The 26,797-nt window shown below is 41.9% G+C and overlaps 1 protein-coding gene and 2 long non-coding RNA genes across 5 annotated transcripts in view; 1 reads left to right on the plus strand and 2 right to left on the minus strand.

Annotated features, from left to right (window-relative positions):
• The window catches only part of CCNI (cyclin I), a 38,780-nt gene extending 36,163 nt beyond the window's left edge, over positions 1-2,617 (minus strand). The window contains exon 1 of one of the 2 annotated variants that reach the window (XM_061420561.1): positions 2,069-2,617. Coding sequence is in view for 1 of the 2 variants with exons in the window: in XM_061420562.1 (XP_061276546.1) it covers positions 2,069-2,143 (75 nt within the window). In the remaining variant the exon portion in view is untranslated. The remainder of the gene's footprint in view (positions 1-2,068) is intronic. The other variant, XM_061420562.1, reaches the window with a different exon arrangement.
• LOC133249741 (uncharacterized) overlaps positions 1-26,797 on the minus strand; it is a 271,661-nt gene that overhangs the window by 39,650 nt on the left and 205,214 nt on the right. The gene's annotated exons all lie outside the window — the stretch shown is intronic.
• Positions 1,728-22,101, plus strand: LOC133249742 (uncharacterized). Of its 2 annotated transcripts, XR_009737080.1 has the most exons (4): positions 1,728-1,965; positions 11,645-11,901; positions 15,277-15,933; positions 20,404-22,101. It is a non-coding gene; the product is annotated as an uncharacterized LOC133249742 (long non-coding RNA). The 2 variants fall into 2 exon arrangements; XR_009737079.1 differs by lacking the exon at positions 1,728-1,965 and having other exon boundaries at positions 11,047-11,901; positions 20,404-22,085.

The raw sequence follows: 26,797 nt of genomic DNA on the forward strand, positions 1-26,797 counted from the left end.
AGCTGAGCCACAAGGGAAGCCCTACACCATATCAACAGAAAAAACAAAACACAACAGGGAAACATAACAAAGATGTCATATTTCCTTAAACTTCAAAAAAATGGGATATAAATAATACAAGCATGGAGAACATCCGTAGGGATGTTCCAGATTTTCCAACCTACAGAAAAGTGAAACTGCAGTATCTGATCTGGCTATTGCAGATAAGATATAAACTCAATATCTGGATCCTGTAGAGAGAGGGTCACTTTTGGGTCAACTGATATAATGAGAATTCCAACAGATATGACAAAAGTAAAAGTATCAATGTTAAGTTTACTGAAGTGGATAACTTTACTGTGATAACTGATTATCTGTAGGATGGTCTCTCCTATTAACCTTGATGGCAAACACTCTCCAGAGTTCAGCACTGTGCTAAATAAATAATAATAATAGTTTACACTTATTAAGTGCTTAGCTAAAAAATAGTTAAGTGCTTATCACTTGGCCAGGTATTGTTCAAAATACTGCCATATTAACTCCTCAAACTCAAAGAACGGTATTAGTTTGGTGGTGGGAGTTTAGTCACCAAGTTGTGCCCAACTCTTTCAACTCCATGGGCTTGCTGTTCTCCAGGGGATGTTCTGGACCCAGGGATCAAACCCACGTCTCCTGCAGTGCAGGCAGAGCCTTTACGGACTGAGCTACCAGGGAAGCACATTATTAAGTTTGTATTTTTATTAAGCCTCTTTTAAAGACGAAGAAACATGCACAGAAAGGTGAATACTTTTCACCTTTGATTGTGGCATACAATCAGAATAAAACACGTACACACCGTTAAGCTTCCAATCTTAACCAAGAAACATTTGAGAGTTCTATTCTAAACCAGTATGTCACACTGCCATGAAAACTCAATTAACTCAGTTTAACTGCAAACCATCCAAGTGCACCTTCCCCAAACACGCTGATTCTACTGGTCTGCTCTTCATCAGTATTTAGAAACTTCTAGTTCAGAAGCTCGGAATTTCTCATGTCTGGTCCCAGACTAGCAAATCTGAATCCTGTCCATTCTTCCTTGTCTGTTCCCTTCTACTTTGTCTGCCACAAATGACCTGGAAAAGCTAGAAGCAGATAACACTACTTTAATTTTTTCCGAGATACAGACTGTACAGCACAGTCAAACTGTCTAGGATGGAATTCTGGCCACCATGTCCTGGCTGTCATCTAGTAGGAAAAATTAATTTTATGGAGCCTCAGTTTCCCTCATTTGTAAAATGTTTCTGACCCACCTACCCCTGTTAAGATTCAGTAAGTTCCAAACCACTTAGAACCATGCTTGTCCAATAGTAAGCCTCAACAAGTGTTACTATTAACATCATGTCACACTGCTGTTGTTCAAACGCTGAGTGGCTCTCACCGACAGAATAAAAGTTGAATACTTTTGACATTCAAAGATCTCCAGTCTAATGCCATCCTACCTCCGGAAAGATACTCTTCCACTACTTTGGTATCTAATTCTCAACTCCTACCCAAACGATCTGCAGTGGAATCACTAGCTCGGCAGAGGGCCTTCCGCCCTCTTCAACTTTTCGGTCTTCTTATCTGCCCTTAGGGTGCAAACTCTAAGCTCAGCTCCTTCGCCAGATCTCCCCACCACCCAAAACCAAGGGTAACGTTCCTCTCCCCCGCCTTCCCGTAGATTCTCCCCATCATCTGCCCCCCCACCCCGCCCCGCCCCGCCCCGTCCCGTCCCGTCCCCGGCACCGCCTGCTTTGCAAAGTGAACGATCTTCCCCCGGGCCCCTTGAGGTCTAGGGTTGGGGGTGTGTCCCCTTCTTTGTGTATCCCCCGGGCTCGCGGAGCCTAGAACGCGCACTAGGAGGCGATTTGCTGCAGCTACAAAAAAAGTTACGCGCTGACGGAAAAAATTGGCCCGAAAGGGAACCCAGCGGAGCTGTTTCCAAACTGGGCAGGTGCCGAGTTGTTGGTGAGAGGGGTGGGGTGGGGGGTGTCCGGCAGATTTCCCAGACGGAGCGCGCGGCGCTGGAGGGGGTCGCGCGCGGGTGGCGGGGACCGTCCCCGCCCCTCACCTTCTCCTCTTCTTCTTCCTCCTCCTCCTCCTCCCCGGCAGAACTGTAGACCTCAAAGTGGTGACGAGGGGTCATCCGGGGGCCCGTTACCACCTCATTTTCCTCTGCGCGCGGCGACGAGACGCGCGGGACCAGGACCGGGCCGACTGAGGAGGGAGAAGAGGGGGAAGCGGGTCGGAGGGCGCGGGAGCTGGCGCTCGAGCGGGACGCACGGCTGCAGCCGGTGGGTTGGTCAGCGAATTAGTTCCATGACGCCCCCGGACCTGAGGCCGCCGCCGCCGGTCCCGCTCCTCCAACCGCCGCCGCTTGTGCCCGGGTGGGGAGGGGGTTCCCTCTCGCCATAGGGCGGCGGGGGCCGGGGAGAGGCGGGGGGTGAGACCGGCTCTGCCCCTGCCCAGGGGAAGCGCCTCCAAGGGGAAATGGTGAAAGGGGGGGAAGGGGGAAAAAATGAAAAGAAAAAAAAAAAGGAAGGGGAAAGGGGGGAGAAAAATAAGAAAAAAGCGAGACAGAGGCGATGCCGCGTCCGCTCGCGGGGAAGGCTGGGGAGGGAGGGGAAGAGAGAAAGAAGTGCCGGCTTCCTCGGCTCCGCCCTCGCGGACCGATTCCTAGACTCGCTCGCTCTCCGTAAACAACCCTGGTCTGGTCTCTCATCCTCCCACTTTTCCCTTTCCGCCGCCTTTTCCGTCCAACGAACATACTCAGAAGTTCGGCAAAAAGCTGGGATGTTGGCAACGGGCTGGGAAAGTCTTTGGCATTGGGGTAGGAGGAGGGGTAAGGAAAGCTAAAGGTGCGTGGACTCGTTTTCCCGTGGAGCAGCGGAAGGGTTTTCTCTTCGACGGCATGGTGACGTAAGCGCCTCCTCGTCTCGCTGGAAAAGGCGTGCGGAGGCAGGAGAGTGCGCTGCGCATGCGCCCGGGGGAAAGAAAGACCAGGCTGAGTGCTCTGGTAGGGGGTGGGGTTTTATCTGGATGCTCTCCTGGCCAAACCTAGGGCTACCTAGTTTTACCAGCCCATCTTTTGTCTTTGGGGCTTGTAAAAGGATCTTTTGGGGAAAAGCCGGCGATCTGTTGTGTAAAAGTCTTGCATTCTTTGTTGACCTCGCAAAAAGTTCTGTGTTCTCTTCTCATCGTTGACAGAAAAATAGAATTTCAGGGTTTTTGTTTTTGTTTTTGTTTTTTTTTTGCTGCCACGTCCAGGGTAGGGAGATTCTCAAGTGTATTAGAGATCGGGGAAATTGCGGGGGGCATATTCTTAAGCACCTTTTTTTTGTAAATTACATTGCTGGCAGCCGGGAACCTACTTGGTAAGGCGCCAAGGAAATTCTATACTGTTAACCAACGCATCTGAGTATTTCAGTGTAGGTTTACTACCACGTCTGTTAATGAGTGTGTGATAACATATAAATGTGTTTTATTTGGGGTTTCTTTACGGACTTTAGTGATTTTTTGCTTATCTTTTAAAATTGTTGTAGTTATAAAAAGAATAGTAGAATTACAGAAAGTTTTGAAAAAGGAAAAAAACCCTCAAACTGAACTGTTTACAGAAGTAGTTACATTTGTGTTTTCCATTTCTGTTTTTTATATGCCTGTTTTTAACAGTCACTTAAATTTGTTTTTAGCTTATTCAGCCAGCTAGGTGCTAATAAGCTCTAGCAAACTGGAAGTAACTAAGACAAATAGCTTCTACCTCCGTGGAGTTTACTATCCAAACACAGAGGAAAACCGTGGAGCTAATTATCATTAACTAAAATCACCCAGTAGGGTGATTTGTTTACTTGTATGTTGCATTCCCTCTGTAGAATATAAGGTCTAGGATGTCTGGGGTCTTGCATGTTTTATTTTACCGTGTATTCCTGCATGTAAAAGGCTCTCAATACTTGATCACTGACTGAATAAACAGTTAGCAGTATTAAGATGGAAAATTGCAGGCTGCTATGGAAACACCTAATCCTAGACTAGTTAGGGATATCAGAGAAGGTTTCTTTGAGGAAGAGACATTTAAGATGATACTTGAAACCAGTGGTCATCAAAGTGGGGAAACTGTGATACAAGCAGAGGAAACAAATGCAAAGACTCTGGATCTTAGATATTTTAAAAAATCTCTAAAAGCAGTGTGGCTGGTCTTCAGAGAATTGAGGGGGAGAGCTCTGAGGTCAGAGGCAGAGGGCAGGTCCCTATGACAGAACAGGGAAGGGAAACCCAGAAAGGATTTTAAGAAGGTCGTACTTTGCTTTTTTTTTTTTTTTTTTTTACCCCGGACTTCCCAGGTGGCACTAGCTGTAAAGAACCCCCCTGCCAATGCAGGAGACAGAAGAGACAGGTTCAATCCCTGGATTGGGGAAGATCCCCTGGAGGAGGGCATGGCAACCCACTCCAATATTCTTGCCTGGAAAATCCCCATGGACAGGGGAGCCTGGCTGGCTACAGTCCATAGGGTTGCACAGAGTCTGACACAACTGAAGCGGCTTAGCACACTCACATCCTTTTTCTTGCATGGTCTGTATGGCTGCATGGTCTTCCTTCTACATAGGCAACATTTATTTTGCATAATACCATTCTTTGTTGGACAGTGAAATTGCTTATGATTTTCAGTACTGTAAGAATAATACCAATTCCATTCCCAGGTATGTAGTCAAAAGAAATGTAAACATGTCCATGCAGAAACTTGTATGTAAATGTTCAGAAGGGCATTATTTATCATGACCGAAAAGGGAGACAACACAGACAACACACACAACTGTGAATGCATGGTCAAATGTCTATACAGTGAAATGATATTTGGCCATAAGGAGGTACTGATACATGGTGTAACATGGATAACCGTTGTAAACAATGTGCGGTCTTTTGTGGCTGGCTGCTTTTACTTAGCATAATGATTCTATTTATATGAAATGTTCAGAATAGGCAAATCTATAGACAAGAGAAGATTGTGCAGGTGCTAAGTGGCTTCACTCATGTCCGACTCATTATGACCCTCTGGTCCATGGCTCACCAGGATCCTCTGTCCATGGGATTCTCCAGGCACAAATACTGGAGTGGGTTGCCATGTCTTCCTCCAGGGTATCTTCCTGACCCAGGGATCAAACTCATGTCTCTTACCTCTCCTGCATTGGCAGGCAGATTCTTTGCCACTAGTGCCACCTGGGAAACCTCAGAAAGTAGATTAGTGGTTGCTTAAGAATGGAGATGTGATTGGGAAATGATGAGTAAAAGTTTTGGGGTTTCTTTTTGATGAAAGTATTTTACAGTTGATTGGGGTGATGGTTGCAAACTCTAAGTTACTAAAAGCTACTGGATGGTGCACATTAAATGGGTGAATTATCTGAGATGTGAATTATATATCAATAAAGCCGTTACCAAAAAACCAAGGGAAAAAACAAAAAGAACAATTAACATCTTCACATGTAACTTTTTTCTGGGTTATTTGCATTTTTATGGCTTTTGATGAATACCAGTTTGCCAAAGTGCTTGGCAGAAGATTTGACTCAATTAAAATTTAACCCAGAGTATTTAAGAGCTCTTACTTCATTACATAGCCTTTGTGAAACTTAGTTTTAATAAAACTGTCTTACTGTCTGTGAGATTGCCAATGACAGTTTAATCTGTAGTTATAAGTAATTGGTAAGTAAGGAACTTGTTCCAGTTGTCCTAACAAAAAATATGGACATTCTTTTTCTTCATTATGCATTCACAAGAATTTACATTTTATTACCATCACTTTTTTATTAATAACTAATATCATTTTTTAAAATGAATTGAAGTTATAACAAATGAAAAGTCTTTGAAATTCTGTGAGAAAATAAGGCATATAAAGAAAAAGTTAATACTACTGTATTGATAGGGAATTCATATTTTTTCAATTAAAAATTTTTAGGAATATTTTGTCCCAAATAATAAACTACCTTTCTGCACATGGTGTGTGTGTGTGCTCAGTCGAATCCGACTCTTTGCGACCCCATGGACTGTAGCCCGCCAGGCTCCTCTGTCCATGAGATTTCCCAGACAAGAATACTGGAGTGGGTTCCATTTTCTTCTCTAGGGGATCTTCCCCACCCAGGATCAAACTCAAGTCTCCTGCATTAGCAGGCAGATTCTTTACCATTGAGCCACCTGGGAAGCTCCTGCATGTTAAGTACTAATAAATGAAATATATTGATTACTCACTATGTACCAGGCACTGAGCACTTTTATTGCATTCTCTTGTGTTTGTTCCTACGGCAGTCCTCTACTATAGGTATTTTTGTCATCCCCATTTTTCAGAAGATAAAGAAGTAAAGTAAAAAGTAAAAAACAACAGCAATAATAAAATAAGAGGTAAAGTAAATCCTCAAGACGGGTCACACAGCTTGGAGAGGCACAGCCAGGATTCCAGCTTGTCTTACTCCGGAGTCTGAAGTGTTTTTAGTTACCAGTCTTTACTGCCTCCCCTACGGGTATTTCTGGCTTGTGTGGAAGTCTGAACAAAAATACTCACCCTCTGGTTATTTTTGCCTTGCCTTTAAGCTTAGAACAAATATTCAAACAAAAGTTTTTAGTGAGTAGTTCATATTTGTGTTTCTAGAGAGTTGAGTTCTGCCTGAAAACAGGTTATTAACATTTTCTTACATTTGTTTTATTTCATGACTAAAATATGGGATCTTGAAATAGAAACGTGCCTTGCTTCCAGTGCAGAGTGACAGAGTAAGGAGGAAGCTGCGAAGCAGAGTGCTGTCAAAATAAAAGCTCTGCTCTGAAATGCAGTATAGTGTGAAGTGAGACCCCCCTCCAGAAATCTAGGACAAGTTGAGGAGCAAAGTCGTTTGCTATCTATAATCTTTCAAGAAAAATAATTAGAAACAGGCTGCTTACCTTTTTGTGAATATAGAAGATAAGGCTTTGTTTAATCTTTAAAGAGAGAAATTTCTAGTCTCCTTTGTCTTAAATGAAATTTTAGGGTAATGTTTTCAGCAGACAATTTATGAAGGTACCATCCTATAAGAGAAACCCCAAAAGATCAAAAGAACTGATTTAATGTCCTTATAATTACTTATCTTTAGTGTTTAGCTTCAAGATCCTTTTTACAGCCTCCAAATTACTTGTTTTCTTTAATCTCTACAGAGAAAATGTAAGAGGAGTAAAGGAGTAAAAAGTAAAGTAAACAAATGTAAAGTTTGACATTCTCTAAATGTCAAATAGACATTAAGAGAAAAGGAATCCACATTCACCAAATAATATAAAAGACCACCTACTCACTATTATTTAATTGAAGTGTAGTTAATTTACAATGTGTTAGTTTTGGGTATGCAGCAAAGTGATTTGGTTTCATATATATATATTCTTTTCCAAATTCTTTTCCATTATAGGTTATTACAAGATATTGAATATAGTTCTCTGTGCTATACAGTAGGTACTTGTCGTTTGTTTATACCTCCTACTTACTATTAACTGGAGAGAAAGTGCTCAGAGAAAACAAGTCAAAAGTTCTAAAATAGGAAACCACAAGCTGCCGTCCAGAGTTTGACCAACTCTGAATAAAAACTTGCTTTAGGTTTCTTGGTATATAAGTGCTTATTGAGAAAGACTTCACCAGGAGGGACCATTGGTTGCACGCTTTCCTAAAAGGAGCCCCAGAAGCTGCTATTTGAAATTTATAAATCAAAAAGACTTCAGTAGAAACATTCTTTCCTTGTAGTTCTTGGGAAGAAAATACACCATTAAAATAACACTGTTTTACTCTCACAAACTGTTTTGAATCCTGAACCACCAAAAAATATTTTTGTGTATCTTACGTAATCAAACTACCAATACACATTATTTCTTGTGAACCATTTATGTGGGAGGTATGGAGAGACAGGTAAACATCTTCCAAAGTGTGTTTTTAGTTTCGTCACAGCATATATTTACTGTAATCCTTATTTCTTCTCACTGAAGGAAAAGAATTATATTTGGGAAATCAATTTAAATTATCCACAATCAGGGTTTCCAAGACTTCTTTTTCACATACATCAGCTTCTTTTGTTAGCAGACAGTGAGTTAGTAAATATTTGAGACCCAGTTGAATATTGGGCTAGAAACTGTATGAGGTTCAAAGAAGCATATGTGGTCCTGTTTGTAAGAAACTTGTATTCATTCATTTCTTAATTCAATATTTATTAGCTGTGTGATCATGAGCAAATTAACCAGCTTCTCTGTAACTTCACCTCAGTTTCATCAACTGTAAAACGGAATAATAATAGTATATCTCCTAGGTTTTTATGAGGACTAAATGGGATAATGTTTACAATAGGCTTAGACCAGCATAGGACACATAGAAAACACTAATTGTTGGCTTAACTTTTCTAACCCTTTATGTACCAGGGTTGAGTTTGGTTATTTTTTCCCACTTAATAGAGTTAAAAATGGCTTACCCTCCATGAGCTCCCTGCCTTGTACAAGGGAAGAAACAGAGAGGAGAAATTCTTTATGTTGGTCAGAAAAGGCTTTTATAGACTTGAATGTGGCATTCAGATCAGATCAGATCAGACGCTCAGTCGTGTCCGACTCTTTGTGATCCCATGAACTCCAGCACGCCAGGCCTCCCTGTCCATCACCAACTCCCAGAGTTCACTGAGACTCATCCATCGAGTCAGTGATGCCATCCAGCCATCTCATCCTCTGTCGTCCCCTTCTCCTCTTGCCCCCAATCCTTCCCAGCATCAGAGTCTTTTCCAATGAGTCAACTCTTCGCATGAGGTGGCCAAAGTACTGGAGTTTCATAAATTACTTGCTATTGATCAAATTACCTTGAAACTTAGCTGTGTAAAACAATAAGTATGTAGTATCTCAAACCATTTCTGAGGCTCAAGAACTGTGAGTTCCTTAGCTGGGTGGTTATGATTTAGGATCTCTCATAAGGCTACAACAAAGTTGTTGACAGGAGCTGAAGTCATCATGGGACTGGATAATCTGCTTTCAGGTTCAGTGTCGGCTGTGGGCAGGAGGCTTCAGACTGCCACTAGACCTTTCCATAGGGCTGCTCAAGTGACCACAGTCGCCTGTGACTGCACGGGTGGTGAGAGAGAGACAGAGCGTGAGACCCAGATGGAAACTGCAGTCATTTTATAACTTAATGTGGGACATGTTCTACGGTCACTTCTGCCATATTTTGTTTACTAGAAGCAAATCAATAGGGACCTCTCTGATGATCCGGTGGTTAGGAATCTGCGTCGCAATGCAGGTGACGTGGGTTTGATCCCTGGCCAGAGAACTAAACTCCCACATGCTCGGGAGTAACTAAGCCCTTGCACCACAGCTACTGAACCTTTGCGCCACAGCTAGAGAATCCATGTGCCACAAGGAAAGATCTGACATGATGCAACATGCAACTAAGACCCAACACAGCCAACTAAATAAGTAAATACTAAAAAGAAAAAAAAGAAGCAGCAGCAACTCAGTAAATCCAGCCTGTAGTAAAGAGGAGGGGAGATACTCTTGAAGGGAAGAGTATCAAAGAATCTGTGAACATAGTTTTAAAACCACTGCAGGTATGGAGGGAAAAGTAACCATTTTGCTCACTGCACAGAAAAACATTTATAAAGGCCAGTGAGCAGCAGAAACAAAGGAGTAGAGAGATCTAAGTTTCATGACATGTAATCTGGCCATGGCTAAAGAATCGAGGGGGCTGTTTTTACTCCTGTTTTTATACAGAGAAAATGGGCTTAGAGAGGTAAAGTAACTTTCCCAGTTTATATTCTGCAGTTAGTAAATGGCAGAGCCAGATCTTAAATCCATATAATTCCAATTATAGAGTCTACAGTCTTATCACTACCTGTATTGGACAGGGTTCTTCAGAGATACAGAACCAAGAGGCTGCATCTGTGTCTCTTTTTCTATATATATAGAGGGATTTTGAGAGAGAGATTTATTTTAAGAAATTGGCTCATGGCTATGCAGGCTTGGTAAGTCCAAAATTTGCAGAGGAATACTGCAGCTCTCTGGAAGAGCTGCAGTTCAAGTCCAAATGTAGTCTGCTGGCTGAATTCCTTCTTGCTCAGCCTTTGTTATATTGAGATGTTCAACTGGTTGGATATGGCTTGCCCACATTATGGAAGGTAATCTGCTTTATCCAAAGTCCACCAACTTAGTTGATAAATCTCATCCCAAAACAAACAAAATCTTCATAAAAACTTCCAAAATAATCATTGACCAAGTATCTGGGTATCATGGCTGACCCAAGATGACACATGAAATCAACACATGAAATTATACTACCCTCTACAAAGATGACAACTTGGGGTCCAGATCACAAATGGCCCTGAATGTCATACTAAGCAGTTTGTTGGACTTAGGAAAATTAACCAAACCTACATGTCTGTTGACAGAGGAATGGATAAAGATGATGTGGTACGTATATACAATGGAATATCACTCAGCAATTAAAAGGAATGAAATAATGCCATTTGTTGCAATATGGATGGGTCTAGAGATTGTCATACTCTAGTGAAGTAAGTCAGAGAAGGAGAAATACTGTTTGACATCCCTTATACTTGGAATCTAAAAAGAAATAATACAAATGAACTTATTTACAAAACAGAAACAGATCACAGAAAAGAAATTATGGTTGCCAGGGGCAAAGGATGGAGGAAGGGGTCGTTAGGGAGTTTGGGATCAATGTGTACATACTGCTGTATTTAAAAAGGATAACCAACAAGGTCCTACTGTATAGCACGGGGAACTGGGCTCAATGTTATGTGGCATCCTGGATGGGAGGGAAGTTTGGGAGAGAATGGATACATGTATATGTATGACTGAGCCCCTTTGCTGTCCACCTGGAACTATTACAACATTGTTAATTGGCTTTACTTCTCTATAAAATAACAAGGTAAAAAAGAAAATTAAAAAGTTAAAAAAGAAGATGAACCAATAGCTCTCTGTGAGCAATATAACCTTGAACATCAAGGGTGGGGTGTTCCCATGAAATACTATAATTCATTTAGGAAATGTCTGTTGGAATATTTGTCTATCATGCTTGATCTTCAATCATGTTTTGACAAATGACAAATATAGTTTTTATTAACATTATATTTTTTCCTTTCAGTGTTTTCCTTTTTTAGTCCATGTGTTTTCAGTAATTCAGTTCAGTTCAGTTGTTCAGTTGTGTCTGACTCTTTGTGACCCATGGACTGCCGCACGCCAGGATTCCCTGTCTATCACCAACTCCCGGAGTTTGTCAAACTCATGTCCACCGCGTCAGTGATACTATCCAATCATCTCATCCTCTGTCATCCCCTTTTCCTCCTGCCCTCTATCTGCCTTTCACATATTTCGAAATGACTTTCATTTGAGAAGTATTTTTCTCCCGTTTGGACCTTTCTCTCTTTTCTTCCCTTTGATGCCTTATTTCAAGATTTCCTTTTTAAAATTGTATTTATTTATTTTTGGCTGTGATATGTCTTCGTTGCTGCACCGGCTTTTCTCTAGTTGCAGCAAGCAGGGGCCATGCTCTAGCTGCGGCGCACAGGCTTCTCATTGCGGTGGCTTCTCTTGTTGCTCAGCACGGGCTCTAGGGTGTATGGGCTTCAGTAGTTGCGGTGCATGAACTCAGTAGTGTGGTTCACAGGCTCTAGAGTGCATGCTCAACAGTTGTGGCACATGGACTCAGCCGCTCCTCAGCATCTGGAATCCTCCTGGACCAGGGATCAAACCCACGTCTCCGGCATGGGCGGGCAGATTCCCCACAACTGAGCCACAGGGGAAGCCGTCAAGGTTTCCTTTTAGTCATACCTCCTACCACAGTGAAATGTGACATCAGGAAAGAAGACAAAAATGAGGGTGAGAAACCAGTTTGTGGACCAGCTGGACTTGGTGATTCCAAAGGTATAAATATTGTTCAAGTGTCATTTCTTTGCTGCTGATGCATAAGAAAAACTGTTTCAATCTTGCTGGTGGAGCTATTTCTCTTTGTAACTAACACAGAGCAGGAAACTTTTTTGTGGAGCCTCAGAATTTAAAAATGCAATGGTCCCAACTTTTTCTTTAACCTACTCAGTCTGAGTCCCCACTGAGGACATGACACAGATAAGGAGTGGGCTGGGGAGTGTTATGAAGCCATCTGAAAGTGATATGGAATGTAAATCTATGGATACAGCCTACCAGGAGAGAAGAACAATGCTTCGCTTCAGTCATATCTGACTCTGTGCGACCCTATGGACTGTAGCCTGACAGGCTGCTCTGTCCATGGGATTCCCCAGGCAAGAAGACTGGAATGGGTAGCCATGCACTCCTCCAGGGGATCTTCCTGACCCAGGGATCGAACCCATATCTCTAGCATCACTGGCATTTGCAGGCGGGTTCTTTACCACTAGCGCCACCTGGGAAAGAGCAAAATCTAGAACACCCGTAGAGCAAGGGGTGCAACAAGTTGCCAAGGAAGGCAGAACCAGATTTGCAAAATATATAGGAGCTGAGACCTGCTAGTAAAATATAAAGCAAGGTAAGAGAGTTTGGGAGCTAAAGTTCGGGCTCTAGATAATAGCACATTTTCAGCTTTCCTTCTTAAGAACAGCAGGATATAATTTGTGAGCTTCAAAACACCCAGCAGGTGGATAACACCACTAGGTGGTTTGGTGAGTTCTAGCTGATGAACCGGAGAGGGCAATGGCACACACTCCAGTACTCTTGCCTGGAGGATCCCGTGGACAGAGGAGACTGGTAGGCTGCAGTCCATGGGGTCGCTAGGAGTCGGACACGACTGAGCGACTTCACTTTCACTTTTCACTCTCATGCATTGGAGAAGGAAATGGCAACCCACTCCAGTGTTCTTGCCTGGAGAATCTCAGGGATGGTGGAGCTTGGTGGGCTGCTGTCTGTGGGGTCGCACAGTTGGACACAACTGAAGTGACTTAGCAGCAGCAGCAGCAGCTGATGAGCAGATTTTGTGTGAGTAAAGACATCAACACCATTCAGAGGAGAAGCTAGTTTCCTAAAAAAGGAAAAATTCAATGCATCAGTGTTTCTCTGTGTTCCTTCTCTTTCTCCTCTATCTCCTGTTGCTATACTGATCATCCTACAAACTCAGTCAAGTGTGAATTCCATCTTCAGAGAAGGGCTTCATTAATAGCATGAAAGACCAAATAAAGGTTTTACCAAAATCAGTTTCTTATATTTTCTTTTATATCAACACAAATATGTCAATGATAGGAGATTTTGATAGTTTATGTAATTGTTCTATTTTTAATAAAGTTATACTTAAACCATCTTGGAGAAATATTGATAGTTTTCTTACTTTGCCTTGAAAGATTGCCCGTGGAGGTATATTTATAAATTCTCTAAGTACTCCATTCCAAAGGAATGATCCCCTTTTAGTTATGTTCCTTTGCATATTTCAGAGAGTTATTTTTAATATATTGCTCATTTGAACCATGATAATGGAAACTAAGATCCAAAGTGAAAGTGAAAGTGTTGAGTTACTCAGTTGTGTTCTACTCTTTGGACCGACCCTATGGACTGTAGCCTGCTAGGCTCCTCTGCCCATGGGGTTCTCCAGGCAAGATAATGGAGTGCATTGCCATTTCCTTCTCTAGGGTATCTTCCCAACCCGGGGATCAAACCCAGGTCTCTGAAAGATCTAACCATACAAGGTACTCTTTGCATCAACCCAGCTAATTTTGACTTAAATCTTAGAAAATGATCAGCTTATTTTGACATAAATCATATAACCACCTGCATTTTAGAGTTAAAAATTACATACTCAAAATTCACTACTCTATAATTTCCATTCCTGAATCCAAAATGTCTTCTGAATGTTTAAGAATAGTGTTGGGTAAGGAGAAAAAAATAATGCTGGAGAAGTATTGTGAGAGAAATCAAGCTTTATGCTAAAGAAACTGCAGTTTTCTATGGACTTTCCCTTTCTCCCATTATATCAGAACTTTTCCATCAAGACTTTCAGAGAGGCCCACTGATCAATTTTTATAAGTCCATTGTAACTTGGCCTCCTGACCACTATCAGGAATTTACAGTGTACATACAAATCAGTAATGAATATTAAAAGATTGATTTGAATGCCAAGTCAGTTTTTTTTTTCCACTCAGAGAATTGTTGAATATAGAACAGGCTTCCTTTGACAGCTACTCCCACATGCATTATAATATATGCACCATATTCTCTACTATAGAAATTTACAGCTAAGGTCATAGAAATGGAATCTTGTCCACATGAAAAAAACAAGCCCATGTTACTAATAACGTTGTTTTTATATTTATACATCTTGTATGTATCAGTATCTCGTTACCTGACTTTAAAATATGTTACTGCCTTAGTTTTAAAACTGTTCCAAAGCCAAGGGATTATTCACCAACTTCTCATTAGTTGCTAAATTAAAATTGAAGTTATAAAATGATGTTAGGGAGTATATGTTGATTTTTATAAGTTGAAAGGAAAGTTGAAAGTTAAAGTTGCTCAGTCTTGTCTGACTCTTTGTGACCCCATGGACTATAGAGTCCATGGAATTCTCTAGGCCAGAATACTGGAGTGGGTAGCCTTTCCCTTCTCCAGGGGATCTTCCCAACCCAGGGATCAAACTGAGCCACAATAAGTTAGGTATACATTAAACAGAGGAAGTGAGACAAAAATGTAATTTTCCCTGCTAACAATGCCAGGATCCTTTATCATAATACTAAAATTATGCCTAACATTAAGAGTTACAGTGCACACATGCTCATTCGCTTCAGTCATGTCTGAATCTTTGTGATCCCATGGACTGTAGTCCACCAGGCTCTTCTGTCAATGGGATTCTCCAAACAAGAATACTGGAGTGGGTTGCCATGCCCTCCTCCAGGGGATCTTCCCTGCTCAAGGATGGAATCCTTCTCCTTCCGTCTCCTGCTTTGCTGGATTCCTTACCACTGAGCCACCGGAAAAGCCTTAAATTAGTATAAAAACCAACAATGGGAAAGGTTCTCAAAAGATTTTTTGGGTAGAGTGTCTACTCAATACTCTATTTTTTGTATTGTTGAGTAAATGTATACATTTATTATAAACATGTAATGTAAAAGTCTATGTTTTACATTTAAAAATTCAGTAAAAACAAATTCAGTAAAGTACACTGCAGTTAGTGTGTATCCTTATCTTCCACAGCAGCTTGGGGGGTAAATGTAATGACAACAGTAATTTCTGGCTTTGAGCTCCCCCTATATAATTGGAGGCACCCCAATTCCTCCAGAACTCCAAATTCTTCTTTTCTCTTGGCAGGTCCTAGAGGAGTTCAATTGATCTCTTTGCCAGTCTTCAAAAGAATCCCATCTCTTTGTTATCTGCTTGGTTCCTTTGGCACAGCTGCCCTGCAGGCTCTCTTCAGATGTGTACTGACCTCGGCACAACACTTGGGGGTCACTGTCTCAGAGTTTGGACTTACAATCGTCCCTTCTCAGTGGCTGACTGATGTTGGATCCGGTCCCTTGTGGTCAATGTCTACGTTGGTCTAGGTAAAGGCGGTGTGAAGTGAAGAAGGGGCCCTCTCTTGGCTGGTGTTATAGTCCTTTCAATACTTTGGCCACCTGATGCGAAGAGCTGACTCATTGGAAAAGACCCTGATGCTGGGAAAGATTGAGGGCAGGAGGAGAAGGGGGTGACAGAGGATAAGATGGTTGGATGGCATCATCGACTCAATGGACATGAGTTTGAGCAAGCTCTGGGAGATGGTGAAGGACAAGGAAGCCTGCTGTGCAGCAGTCCATGGGGTGAGTGGGACATGACTGAGTGACTGAACAACAACAACAGCAGCAACAGAGTAGCTTTTTTGTCAAGTCTCTTTTCTAAATTAGACCCTCAGAGAAGCTCCTGGGAAGAATTATCTCCTGGGATGAAGTATCCTGGCCAGAGCAACACCACTCCACGTTGTATTTCCTGGTAAGTCGATGAAATGATGTCATTTTGGTAGAGTCTCTGTTTCTTCTTCTGAGACTAGGCATTTTAAAAAGTGAATTTTAAGTACCTTTCAAATTCTTTGGGAGAAGGCAATGGCATCCCACTGCAGTACTCTTGCCTGGGAAATCTCATGGACGGAGGAGACTGGTAGGCTGTAGTCCACGGGGTCACAAAGAGTAGGACACGACTGGGCGACTTCACTTTCACTTTTCACTTTCATGCACTGGAGAAGGAAATGGCAACCCACTCCAGTGTTCTTGCCTGGAGAATCCCAGTGAAGGGGGAGCCTGGTACGCTGCTATCTATGGAATCACACAGAGTCGGACACGACTGACGTGACTTAGCAGCAGCAGCAAATTCTTTGAGACTCAGCATGCAATCATTTCTCAAAGGCACAATCGAAACATGGCATGGTATGGTATAGACTGTTGCTGGTTTCAGCTGATTTTGCCAGCTACATTTACTAGTAAAAGCTGGAGTTATGTGAAACTCTTTCTGACTCAGTAAACAAATAGCTGAATATTTACTGAGCATCAGCTGTCTACAAGGCCTTGTTGTTGTTCAGTGGCTAAGTTGTGTCCAACTCTTTGTGACCCCATGGACTGTATTCCACCAGGCTCCTCTGTCCATGGGATTTCCCAGGCAAGAATACTGGAGAGGGTTGCCATTTCCTTCTCCAGGGGATCTCTCTGACCCAGGGATTGCCTGCATTGCAGGCAGATTCTTTATCATTGAGCCACCAGGGAAGCCCTTCTACAAGGCCTTGGACTACATATCAAGTGACCACAAAGCCAGGAGATAATGTTACAAAAACAAGTATATGCCTTTTGGGATATATGCAGTGATCCTGATTTTAAGGGAAAGTTGGGAACAACTATACAAATATTTTGTGCAACAAAACTAGAAATTTCTGTATACCTCTGGAATGAAATTATCCAGGAAGTCATAGAGCTCTTAATTCAGAAGGCGTTTTTTATCTGGCCCAGTGTTGGACTGGGCTTGTTGTACTTACTGTTCTTCAGAATTGGAGGTAGACCAGATAGAAAGGAAGCAAATGGCCCCAAACTCATAGGCAAGTCTACCATTTTCCAGTGGCCTGGTTTGAAATTTTTCTAAGTAAAGCAAAAGCTTCCTATTGCATTTCTAATAGGACCTTGGCCTCTAGTCTTTACTGCTGTTGCTGCTGCTAAGTCGCTTCAGTCATGTCCAACTCTGTGTGACCCCATAGACGCCAGCCCACCAGGCTCCCCCGTTCCTGGGATTCTCCAGGCAAGAACACTGGAGTGGGTTGCCATTTCCTTCTCCAATGCATGAAAGTGAAAAGTGAAAGTGAAGTCTCTCAGTTGTGTCTGACTCTTAGCGACCCCCTGGACTGCAGCCTACCAGGCTCCTCCGTCCACGGGATCGTCCAGGCAAGAGTACTGGAGTGGGGTGCCATTGCCTTCTCCAAGTCTTTACTAGGTTATACATTTTTGGAGATCCCAAATTATTTCTTCCCTGAGGGAAACATCAAAACATCATAAAAAAATTTATCATCATCAGCAAACTATGTAACTTGTCAACTATTTTGTGCTTTTATTCTCCTTATTTTCTTATTCTCCTTATTTAATCTTCTTGTTTAATTTTTCCATGTGGGATCTTAGTTCCCCAAGAAGGGATTGAACTGGATTGAACTGCCTTCTGCACTGGGAATTTAGTCTTAAACACTGGGCCACCAGGGAAGTCCCTTGTTTAGTCATATTGAACTTACTTAAAATTGTACCTCTTATCACACTTCCAGAAGTATTCTTAGGACATACTTAGAGTTCCCACTTTTCTAAGGACTGTTAAATACTCTTTTATTCTAAGATCCTATGGAAGGCTTAGCACATCTGTCTCAACTCCCAGACCTCGGTCTACTGCCCTTGATATAGGCTCACTGTAGAGTGGGATGTCAATCATCTCTCTAGAAATATTCTGTGCTTGTCTCCTAGATTTATGTCAGGTGCCAATATATATGGAGAGAATCATCTGAAGGCCTGCATAATGATGGCGTTGTTTAGGACACTGGTTAGGCTGTTGAAACAACATACTCAAAAATACAAACACCAGAGGCCCTATCATATAGAGCCTTGTCCATCTTGTTGCTTTCCCATCGTTAGGGAGTTAGCTTCATTTTTGTGCTTGAGAATTAGCTAGCTCACGATCACATACTGAAGCCATCCCATTTGGAGGGGTAAGAGTGAAGAAGCACATAGCCCAGAAGTTGCATACATCAGTTCTGCTTATATTCTATTTCCTATGCAGTCTTTGGGTATGTTTGCATCAAGCTTAAACTGTTATTAGTAGTATGGGAGATAAAGGATATTGAGAAGATGATTAGCAAACTCTGCCCCACACTAATATGATCTAGATCTATTAAAAAATTGTTTATAAAAAGCAACAGCTGGATTTCCCTGGTGTTCCCGTGGTTAAGAATCCACCTACCAATGCAGGGGACATGCATATGACCCCTGGTCTGAGAAGATCCCACATACCTCGGGGCAGCTGTCCCATTCATTGCCACAACTACAGAGCCTGCGCTCTAGAGCCCAAGAGCTGCAACAAGAGAAGCCACCACAATGAGAAGCCCACACACCAAATCTAGAGAGTAGCCCCTGCTCACCACAACTAGAGGAAGCCTGAGGGCAGCTATGAAGACCCAGCACAGCCCAAAATAAAATTTAAAATTTAAACAAATAAAAAATAAAAGAGCTAGCAGTTGGCATTTTGGCAGATGCATAATGTCCATCCTAGTTCCCCTGATATTCTTACTAGTGTTTGGAGTGGGGTAGGGGTGCAGGTAGGAAGAAAAAAGTAAAGCAAAACTTTTTGATCTGATCTCAGTCCAAGGTGCAGTAGTCATAACTATGCTGCTGCTGTGGTTGTTTAGTTGCCAAGCAGTGTCCAACTCTTTGCAACCCTGTGGACTGCAGCAAGCCAGGCTTCCTTGTCCCTCTCTATTTCCCAGAGTTCGCCCAAGTTCATGTCCATTGAATCGATGATGCCATCCAACCATCTCATCCTCTGTTGCCCTCTTCTCCTTCTGCCTTCCATCTTTCCCAGCATGAGGGTCTTTCCCATTGAGTCAGCTGTTTGTATCAGATGACCAAAGTATTGGAGCTTCAGCTTCAGCATCAGTCCTCCCAGAGTATTCAGGATTGACTTCCTTTAAGATTAACTGGTTTGTGGAAATAGAACTGCCTTATGACCCAGCAATCGCACTGCTGGGCATACACACTGAGGAAACCAGAATTGAAAGAGACAGGTGTACCCCAATGTTCATCACAGCACTGTTTATAATAGCCAGGACATGGGAGCAACCTAGATGTCCATCAGCAGACGAATGGATAAGAAAGCTGTGGTACATATACACAATGGAGTATTACTCAGCCATTAAAAAGAATACATTTGAATCAGTTCTAATGAGGTGGATGAAACTGGAACCTATTATACAGAGTGAAGTAAGCCAGAAAGAAAAACACCTATACAGTATACTAATGCATATATATGGAATTTAGAAAGATGGTAACAATAACCCTGTATACAAGACAGCAAAAGAGACAGTGATGTATAGAACAGTCTTTTGGACTCTGTGGGAGAGGGAGAGGGTGGGATGATTTGGGAGAATGGCATTGAAACATGTATAATATCATATATGAAATGAGTCACCAGTCCAGGTTCGATACACGATTCTGGATGCTTGGTGGTGCACTGGGATGACCCAGAGGGGTGGTACAGGGAGGGAGGAGGGAGGAGGGTTCAGGATGGGGAACAGGTGTATACCTGTGGCAGATTCATGTTGATATATGGCAAAACCAATACAATATTGTAAAGTTAAAAAAAAAAAAAAGATTAACTGGTTTGATCTCCTTGTAGTCCAAGGGACTCTCAAGAGTCTTGTTCAGCACCAGAATTCAAAAGCATTAATTCTTTGGCGCTCTGCCTTCTTTATGGTCCAGTTCTCACATCCATACATGACTACTGGAAAGACCATAGCCTTAACTATATGGACCTTTTTAACATACTGTCTAGGTTTGTCATAGCTTTCCTACCGAGAAGCAATCATATTCAAATTTCATGGCTGCAGTCACCATCTGAAGTGATTTTAGGGCCCAAGAAAAGGAAATCTGTCACTGTTCCCCCCTTTTCTCCTTCTATTTGCCATGAAATGATGGGACCAGATGACATGATCTTATTTTTTTAATACTGAGTTTTAACCATGCTGACTTCCCTGCAAAAAAGTGTAACCTCTGTACTGTCACAAAGAGCCAGATTATGACTCTTTAGCCACTATACCTTGAATGTACATTAACACTATAACATATTAAAGATATAACCAATACAAGTAAGACTCTGAAGCTGAATGTGTCCCTTTGCTAATGTAACTAAAATCTCCATACTTTTGAATGTCTTTCACTTTACTTTTTGTAGGTAGGGAGCCTTCCTGTTCGGGGTCCTCATTATTCTAGCTTCATGCCCTATTGACCCTCAACCTCCTGCTTCCTTGATGCTCATCAGGCCGAGCTTCAGCACTCTGCCTGCATCGCACAGGAAGCCTGCAGACGTTAGCACATTCCACAGGATGCGTGCTTCCTTCCTTAACTACTCTGAAAACGGAGGCTAATAAGTACACCATTGTCTCCATGAGGGATCTCTGCTGATGGGAACAGAAATTCCCTCAACTCAGCATTTTAAGTAGAGGTAGAAAGGGTATTTATTGAAGGATATCTATACTTTGAAGAATACAGAGTCCTGCTTCACAGGAATGAGAAAGTCATCCAATAGCTTCTGGGATCAGATGGTCTCTCATCTCTGCTTCTCTGGGTGTATCCATTTGTTCCTTCTCCTCTACTCCAGGCATTTTTGATTTTTCTACGGCTTTTTGAGGTTCACTCCCCCTCACCAATTCTCACACGAGGCTTCTATTTGCCACAGCATCATGTTTGCACCAACATTCCCACAGCTGAGAGCTCCTCTGCACAATATGAACAGCCTCAATCTCTATATTTTGGTCCAGCTTCTGAACTGAGAACATCCAGTCAGCTCAGTCTGAATCCTGTCTACCTGGTTCAAGCAGTTGTAACCAGGAAAGTAGATTCATCTGAAATAATGACCAAAGCGTAGAAGGCAGTCTCTTAGAATGGATAGTAAGTGGAAAGGTGACCAATAGATCTAGAAAAGACATCATCTTTTTTATGTTTTTAACTCAAGTCCAAATTTGGGCTGAACAGAGTTAGTCCTGGGATGATAAGAGTTAAACATCTGTTGCAGAATATCGTCTGACCAACTACCATAACTGGTACCAGGGGATGATCCTTCGGAGGAATTAGGTCAGCTGCTCCCCTGACCAGATAATTGCTGCCTGCTGCTTTCACGCATTCATGTTCAAGAATTGGCAGCTGTAGATGCTTGTAAATTGGTATCAGCTTCTGGACATGTGGTACATTTAATCCCTGGCTTATTTCTTATTTTGAACACTGCTTTTTCATATCTCCTTTTGAAATCTCGCATGTTTTCCATCATGTTCTCTTAAATTACCCATGGATATCATTTAGAAACACAAAAGTATATATTACAAATTTACCTACAGCAGGAGTAGATTGAGGTTTCTGTGGGCTTGAAATCTATACAGTTTTAGAAACTCTTTTGAAGAAAAATAAGAATATAAAGTTATTAAGTTATCAAAATTAGGTATGAAATTAATTCTCTATTTCAAATGACCAAAGGAACACAACAGAAATGTTTTAAATAAATGGTACTTAAGTTTCATTGGGCATACAATGCAGTCATTTTCTTAAAATACAGATTTCTAGACAAGGATGACCACTCTCACTACTTTCATTCAACATGGTACTGGAAATCCTAGCCAGAGCAATGTTCATTGCAACAATGTTCACAATAGCCAGGTATGGAAACAAGCTAAGAGTCTAAACAACAGATAATGGATAAAGAAAATGTGTGTGTGTGTGTATGTGTGATACTCACACATACACACACACACACATGCAGGAATACTATTCAGCCTTTTAAAAAAAGAAGGAAATCCTTCCTTTTGTGACAGCGTGAATGAACCTGAAGGGAATTATGCTAAGTGATATAAGCCGTGTGTGTGTGTGTGTGTGTGTGTGCGCGTGCTCAGTCATGTCCAACTCTCTGCCACCCCATGGACTGTAGCCTGCCAGGCTCCTCTGTCCGTGGAATTTCCCAGGCAAGAACACTGGAGTGGGTTGCTATTTCCTCCTCCAGGGGATCTTCCCAATCCAGGGATCAAACCTGCATCTCTTGCATTGGCAGGTGGGTTCTTTGCCACTAATGCCACCTGGGAAGCCCCTGTGAGGTAACAGATGTGTTAATTAACTTGAGTGTAGGAATCTTTTCACAATTAAAGTGAAATCAAATCACATTATGCACTTTTAATATATTGCAATTTTATTTGTCAATCATACCTCAATTAAGTTAGAAAAAAACCCACACATGTAAAAAAGATGTTGTAAGAGTGCTACTTACCACACTGAGAGAAAAAATAAAAAAGAAAGCAAATTCCTGGGTCCACTCCTGACCAACTAAATCAGAATTTCTGGGGTAAGTTTCTAAACCTACATGTTAGCACCTGCATCTGCTGGTAATCTGAAGGCTACATTTTGAAGTGAACGAAGTGACTATTGTAGTGAATTAATAAGATTTTAATGATATATTTTTGTGTGTGCATTTACTAGGAATTTCAGTTATTCCTACTGTGTGAAAGAAAGACTACGATTTTTGTATACAAGGTTTAACAGAAATTTGTCATAAACTTACATTTTAATTTAGCTGTTTTGTAACCAGAAAGAATAAACCAATGTAAAGAAGGAAAAGCAGAAGCTGACAAAGATAATAATCAATATCATAATATTTCACAGGATATTTACATTATTTGAAGGAGAAAATGCCCCAAGGATGTCATTTTTCCATATTATAAAATAAGAGTAAACATATGAATACTAAATGTAACTTGTAAAAAGTGAGACTAAGTTAAAAAACTCCAATACTGTGATGACTGTACTTTATTGCATGTGTTTCACAAATTTTTATGTATATGTATATGTATAATACATGCACACCCACAGCAATTTAATAATAGTATAAATAAACTTTGCTTAGGCTTATGGGTTAAGAACAATTTTGTGAGTGAATTAATGGTCTTATCACATTAACTGATTGCTAATATGCATAAAGTTCAAAACATACATATCTGAAGAAATCACCTACATATTTATTTGTGATAGAAAAATATCAGTTAATGGAGTTTACTGAATTACAGAACTAATTTGACAGGGTTAACTGTAGTACTCAAGCACAATCTCTGTAGAATTCATATTTACAGTTAAAACATTCTTGTCTTAAGGAGGGGGGAAAAGCCTGACTTTATAGCTTCAGGGAAATACTTTTGAGTAAATTTAGGGGACTTCCAGAGGTAGCAAAAATGAGACGGGGGAAACCATCATATTATCACACTTTTCTAATAATTGGAATTCAAATTCTTGGGACACAGCTGCATATTCTCTACCCCGAAGACTGGTTCCTCCTGAGGATTCAGGTCTTCCTGGACCAGGAAAATAAAGGGAAGAACCATCACCTCGGAGTTGGGAATCAGAAATCAGATTCTAAGTGTTTGGGGAGATATGTCAGTCAAGGAAGTTTGTAGCATTCTCTAGAACGGAGCTTTCTTGGGACATGAATCATGTTTATTTTCAACAGAAAACTTTCTAGCTCCAAATGGCAAAAAAGAAAAAAAAATTCTGACTTTGAAAAATATTTCTCTCTGGCAGAATGTTAGGAAACCACTGAGCCATCTAAGCCCTGAGGCTCGTTGGCAGAGTGCACCTTCTTAATCTGCTCTCAGAGCCTCCCTGGCCCTGGGCCAGGCCCGGGTTCTCAGACTTACCATTGTGCTAAGAACAAAGGCACGTCTGGAGCGTAGCCTGCCTTCTCCAGTGAGTCTGTCTACCTCCTCCAGGTAAGTCAGGCTGTCCCAGGAGAATCCTTGGGACACAGAAAGCATATTGTGGCCCATGAATGCAGCCTTCTTGGTAGGCCTGCTTTAGAACCCGTCATTAGACAATGCCATAGCTCTCCGCTCCCTGGAAAGATTCCTGCATGAGTTTGAAAGCTGTAATGTGATTTACAGCCTTATTAATTTCAGTTGCAAACTGAGCACATACAGAATACTCTGTTTAAGTGATTAATAAACCTGCACTACACGGAGGGGCTTTGTGTCTGTTTGCCCACTTGCACTTGGCCATCGTGTTGTCAAGTTCAGCTCCAGGCTCTCAGACAAAAATTTCCAACTGTTTACTGAGCCTGTTCGGACAGTACCCATATATTCGCCACAGTCACTTTAAAAGTTGGTTTCCAATAAAGTTTGAGGCCCTGTATCTAGCATAATCTGACCTGGCTTCTAAGACATAGAAACTGGAGAACAGGGACTTTCCTGACGGCCCAGTGGTTAAGACTCTGCTTCCACTGCAGGGGGCATGGGTTCCATACCTAGTTGAGGAACTAAGACATGCCTCACGGCCAAAAAAAAAGAACTGAAACAGTCCTTGGCAACCTTCATACAGAGAAGGGGTTCTCAGCCTGAACTCTATGGATGTTTTGGGCTAATTCTTTTTATTTATTTATATTTTTGCCTAACCAGTGATTGAACCCGTGCCCTCAGCAGTGAAAGTGCAGAGTCTTAACCACTGACCTGCCAGGGAATTCCCTATTTATCTATTTTTCATTGTCATCTATTTTGATTTTTGAAGTTTTCTTTCTTTTTTTATTTTTATTTTATATTGTCAGTTCAGTTCAGTTCAGTCGCTCAGTCGTGTCCGACGCTTTGCGACCCCATGAATCTCAGCACACCAGGCCTCCCTGTCCATCACCAACTCCCGGAGTTCACTCAGACTCACGTCCATCGAGTCAGTGATGCCATCCAGCCATCTCATCCTCTGTTGTCCCCTTCTCCTCCTGCCCCCAATCCCTCCCAGCATCAGAGTCTTTTCCAATGAGTCAGCTCTTCGCATGAGGTGGCCAAAGTACTGGAGATTGTAGTATAATTGATTTACAATATTGTGTTAGTTTCAGGTGTACAGCAAAGTGATTCAGTTACACATATACATATAGCTGAGCTTTTTCATGACTCTGCGATAACCTATATACTGAGTAATTCTTTGTCAAAGAGTTGTCTCATGCACTGAAGGAAGTTTAGCAGTATCAAGTTTCTTCAAGGCCTCAAGCATGCTAAATGCTACAGCCCAGGCAAGCAGTCATCAATAGTTTTGTTCCCACCTTTAAACAGTTAGAGCCTACATCTGGCCTCTTCCCTTCAATGAAAGGCTTTGAACCCTTTTCCCCTTTAGAAGCTCTGATCAATCATCGCCAGCTTCCATCCTGAGCTCTAGGCAGGCCAGGGGCTTCAACCCACTCCTTTGTATTTCTGCCTTTGATTCTATTCTGTGAGCTACTCCCTGTCTTTCCCATGAATTCATTTTTACACTATCAAGTTTTCCTTCAGTTCAGCAAATAACAACCCTTTCTTCCAGCTGCTCAGACCAGTAACTTGGGTGTCATCTCTGATTCTTTTTTTCTCACATCCTGTGTCACTCAGAGTCCTGGCAGAATGCAATTAGCACACTAAAAGGTGTTGTTGTTCAGTTGCTCAGTCACATCCAACTCTTTGTGACCTCATGGACTGTAGACTGCCAGGCTCCTCTGTCTGTTTGATTCTCCAGGCAAGAATACCAGAGCGGGTTGCTATTTCCTTCTCCAGGGGATCTTCCTGACCCAGGAATCAAACCCATGTCTCCTGCATCTCCAGCACTGCAGGTGGATTCTTTACAACTAAGCCACTTGGGAAGTCCTTGTGGTCAGGGAAAGTAATAAGGAATGATGAAGCACCCAAAAGGGATCACTGTGGGAAGCCATTGCTACCCAAAGCCGGAACAAAGCAGGGATGAGCAGGGTTTACCAGAACCAGCAAGAGCTGTGGTGTCCTAGACAGCTGCCTGACAGGAGAGAAGGGCAGTGTTGCCATACTGTAGCCTGGCAGGGCAGGTGTCAGGCGAATAAACATTTCTGTCTTGGTCTCCCGCCCTCCAGTTCACTTCATTGTCTGAACCCAACCAAAGGAGGATAGGAGAGTCGAAGTGTGTGGTCCACGGAGGTCAGATCACCAGTGCCCAGGAGGGAGGAGCAGGTGCATCTGAAGGGACAGTTGGACTCCCTGTGTGCCCTCATCAGTGAGTCCGTCTGCTCTGCTGGAAATACATCCAGAATCCAGCTCTCAAGCTCTTCCTCCCTTATTTCTTCCTGATCCAAGCCACTGTTTCTCACCTGGACAACTGAATTAGCTTCTATTCATTTCCCCAGCTTTATTTTTTTATTTACTTACTTTTTAAAGGTTTTTTTTTTTTTTTTGATGCAGACCATTTTTTAAAAAAGACTTTATTGAATTCATTACAGTACTGCTTATAGTTTTATGTTTTGTTTTTTGGGGCACAATTCATGTGGGATCTTAACTTCCTGACCAGGGATTGAACCCACACCCTCTGCATTGGAAGGCGAAATCTTAGCCACTGGACCACCAAAAAAGTCCCAGCCCCAACTTTGTTCTTTTACATCATTTATGACCCCCTAAAATACTATGTATAATTTATTTGCTTACTAATTGCCGGGAGAAATATCAATAACCTCAGATATGCAGATGACACCATCCTTATGGCAGAAAGTGAAGAGGAACTCAAAAGCCTCTTGATGAAAGTGAAAGTGGAGAGTGAAAAAGTTGGCTTAAAACTCAACATTC

This window comes from Bos javanicus, chromosome 6, assembly GCF_032452875.1.
Source record: "Bos javanicus breed banteng chromosome 6, ARS-OSU_banteng_1.0, whole genome shotgun sequence".
Taxonomy (NCBI): Eukaryota; Metazoa; Chordata; class Mammalia; order Artiodactyla; family Bovidae; genus Bos; species Bos javanicus.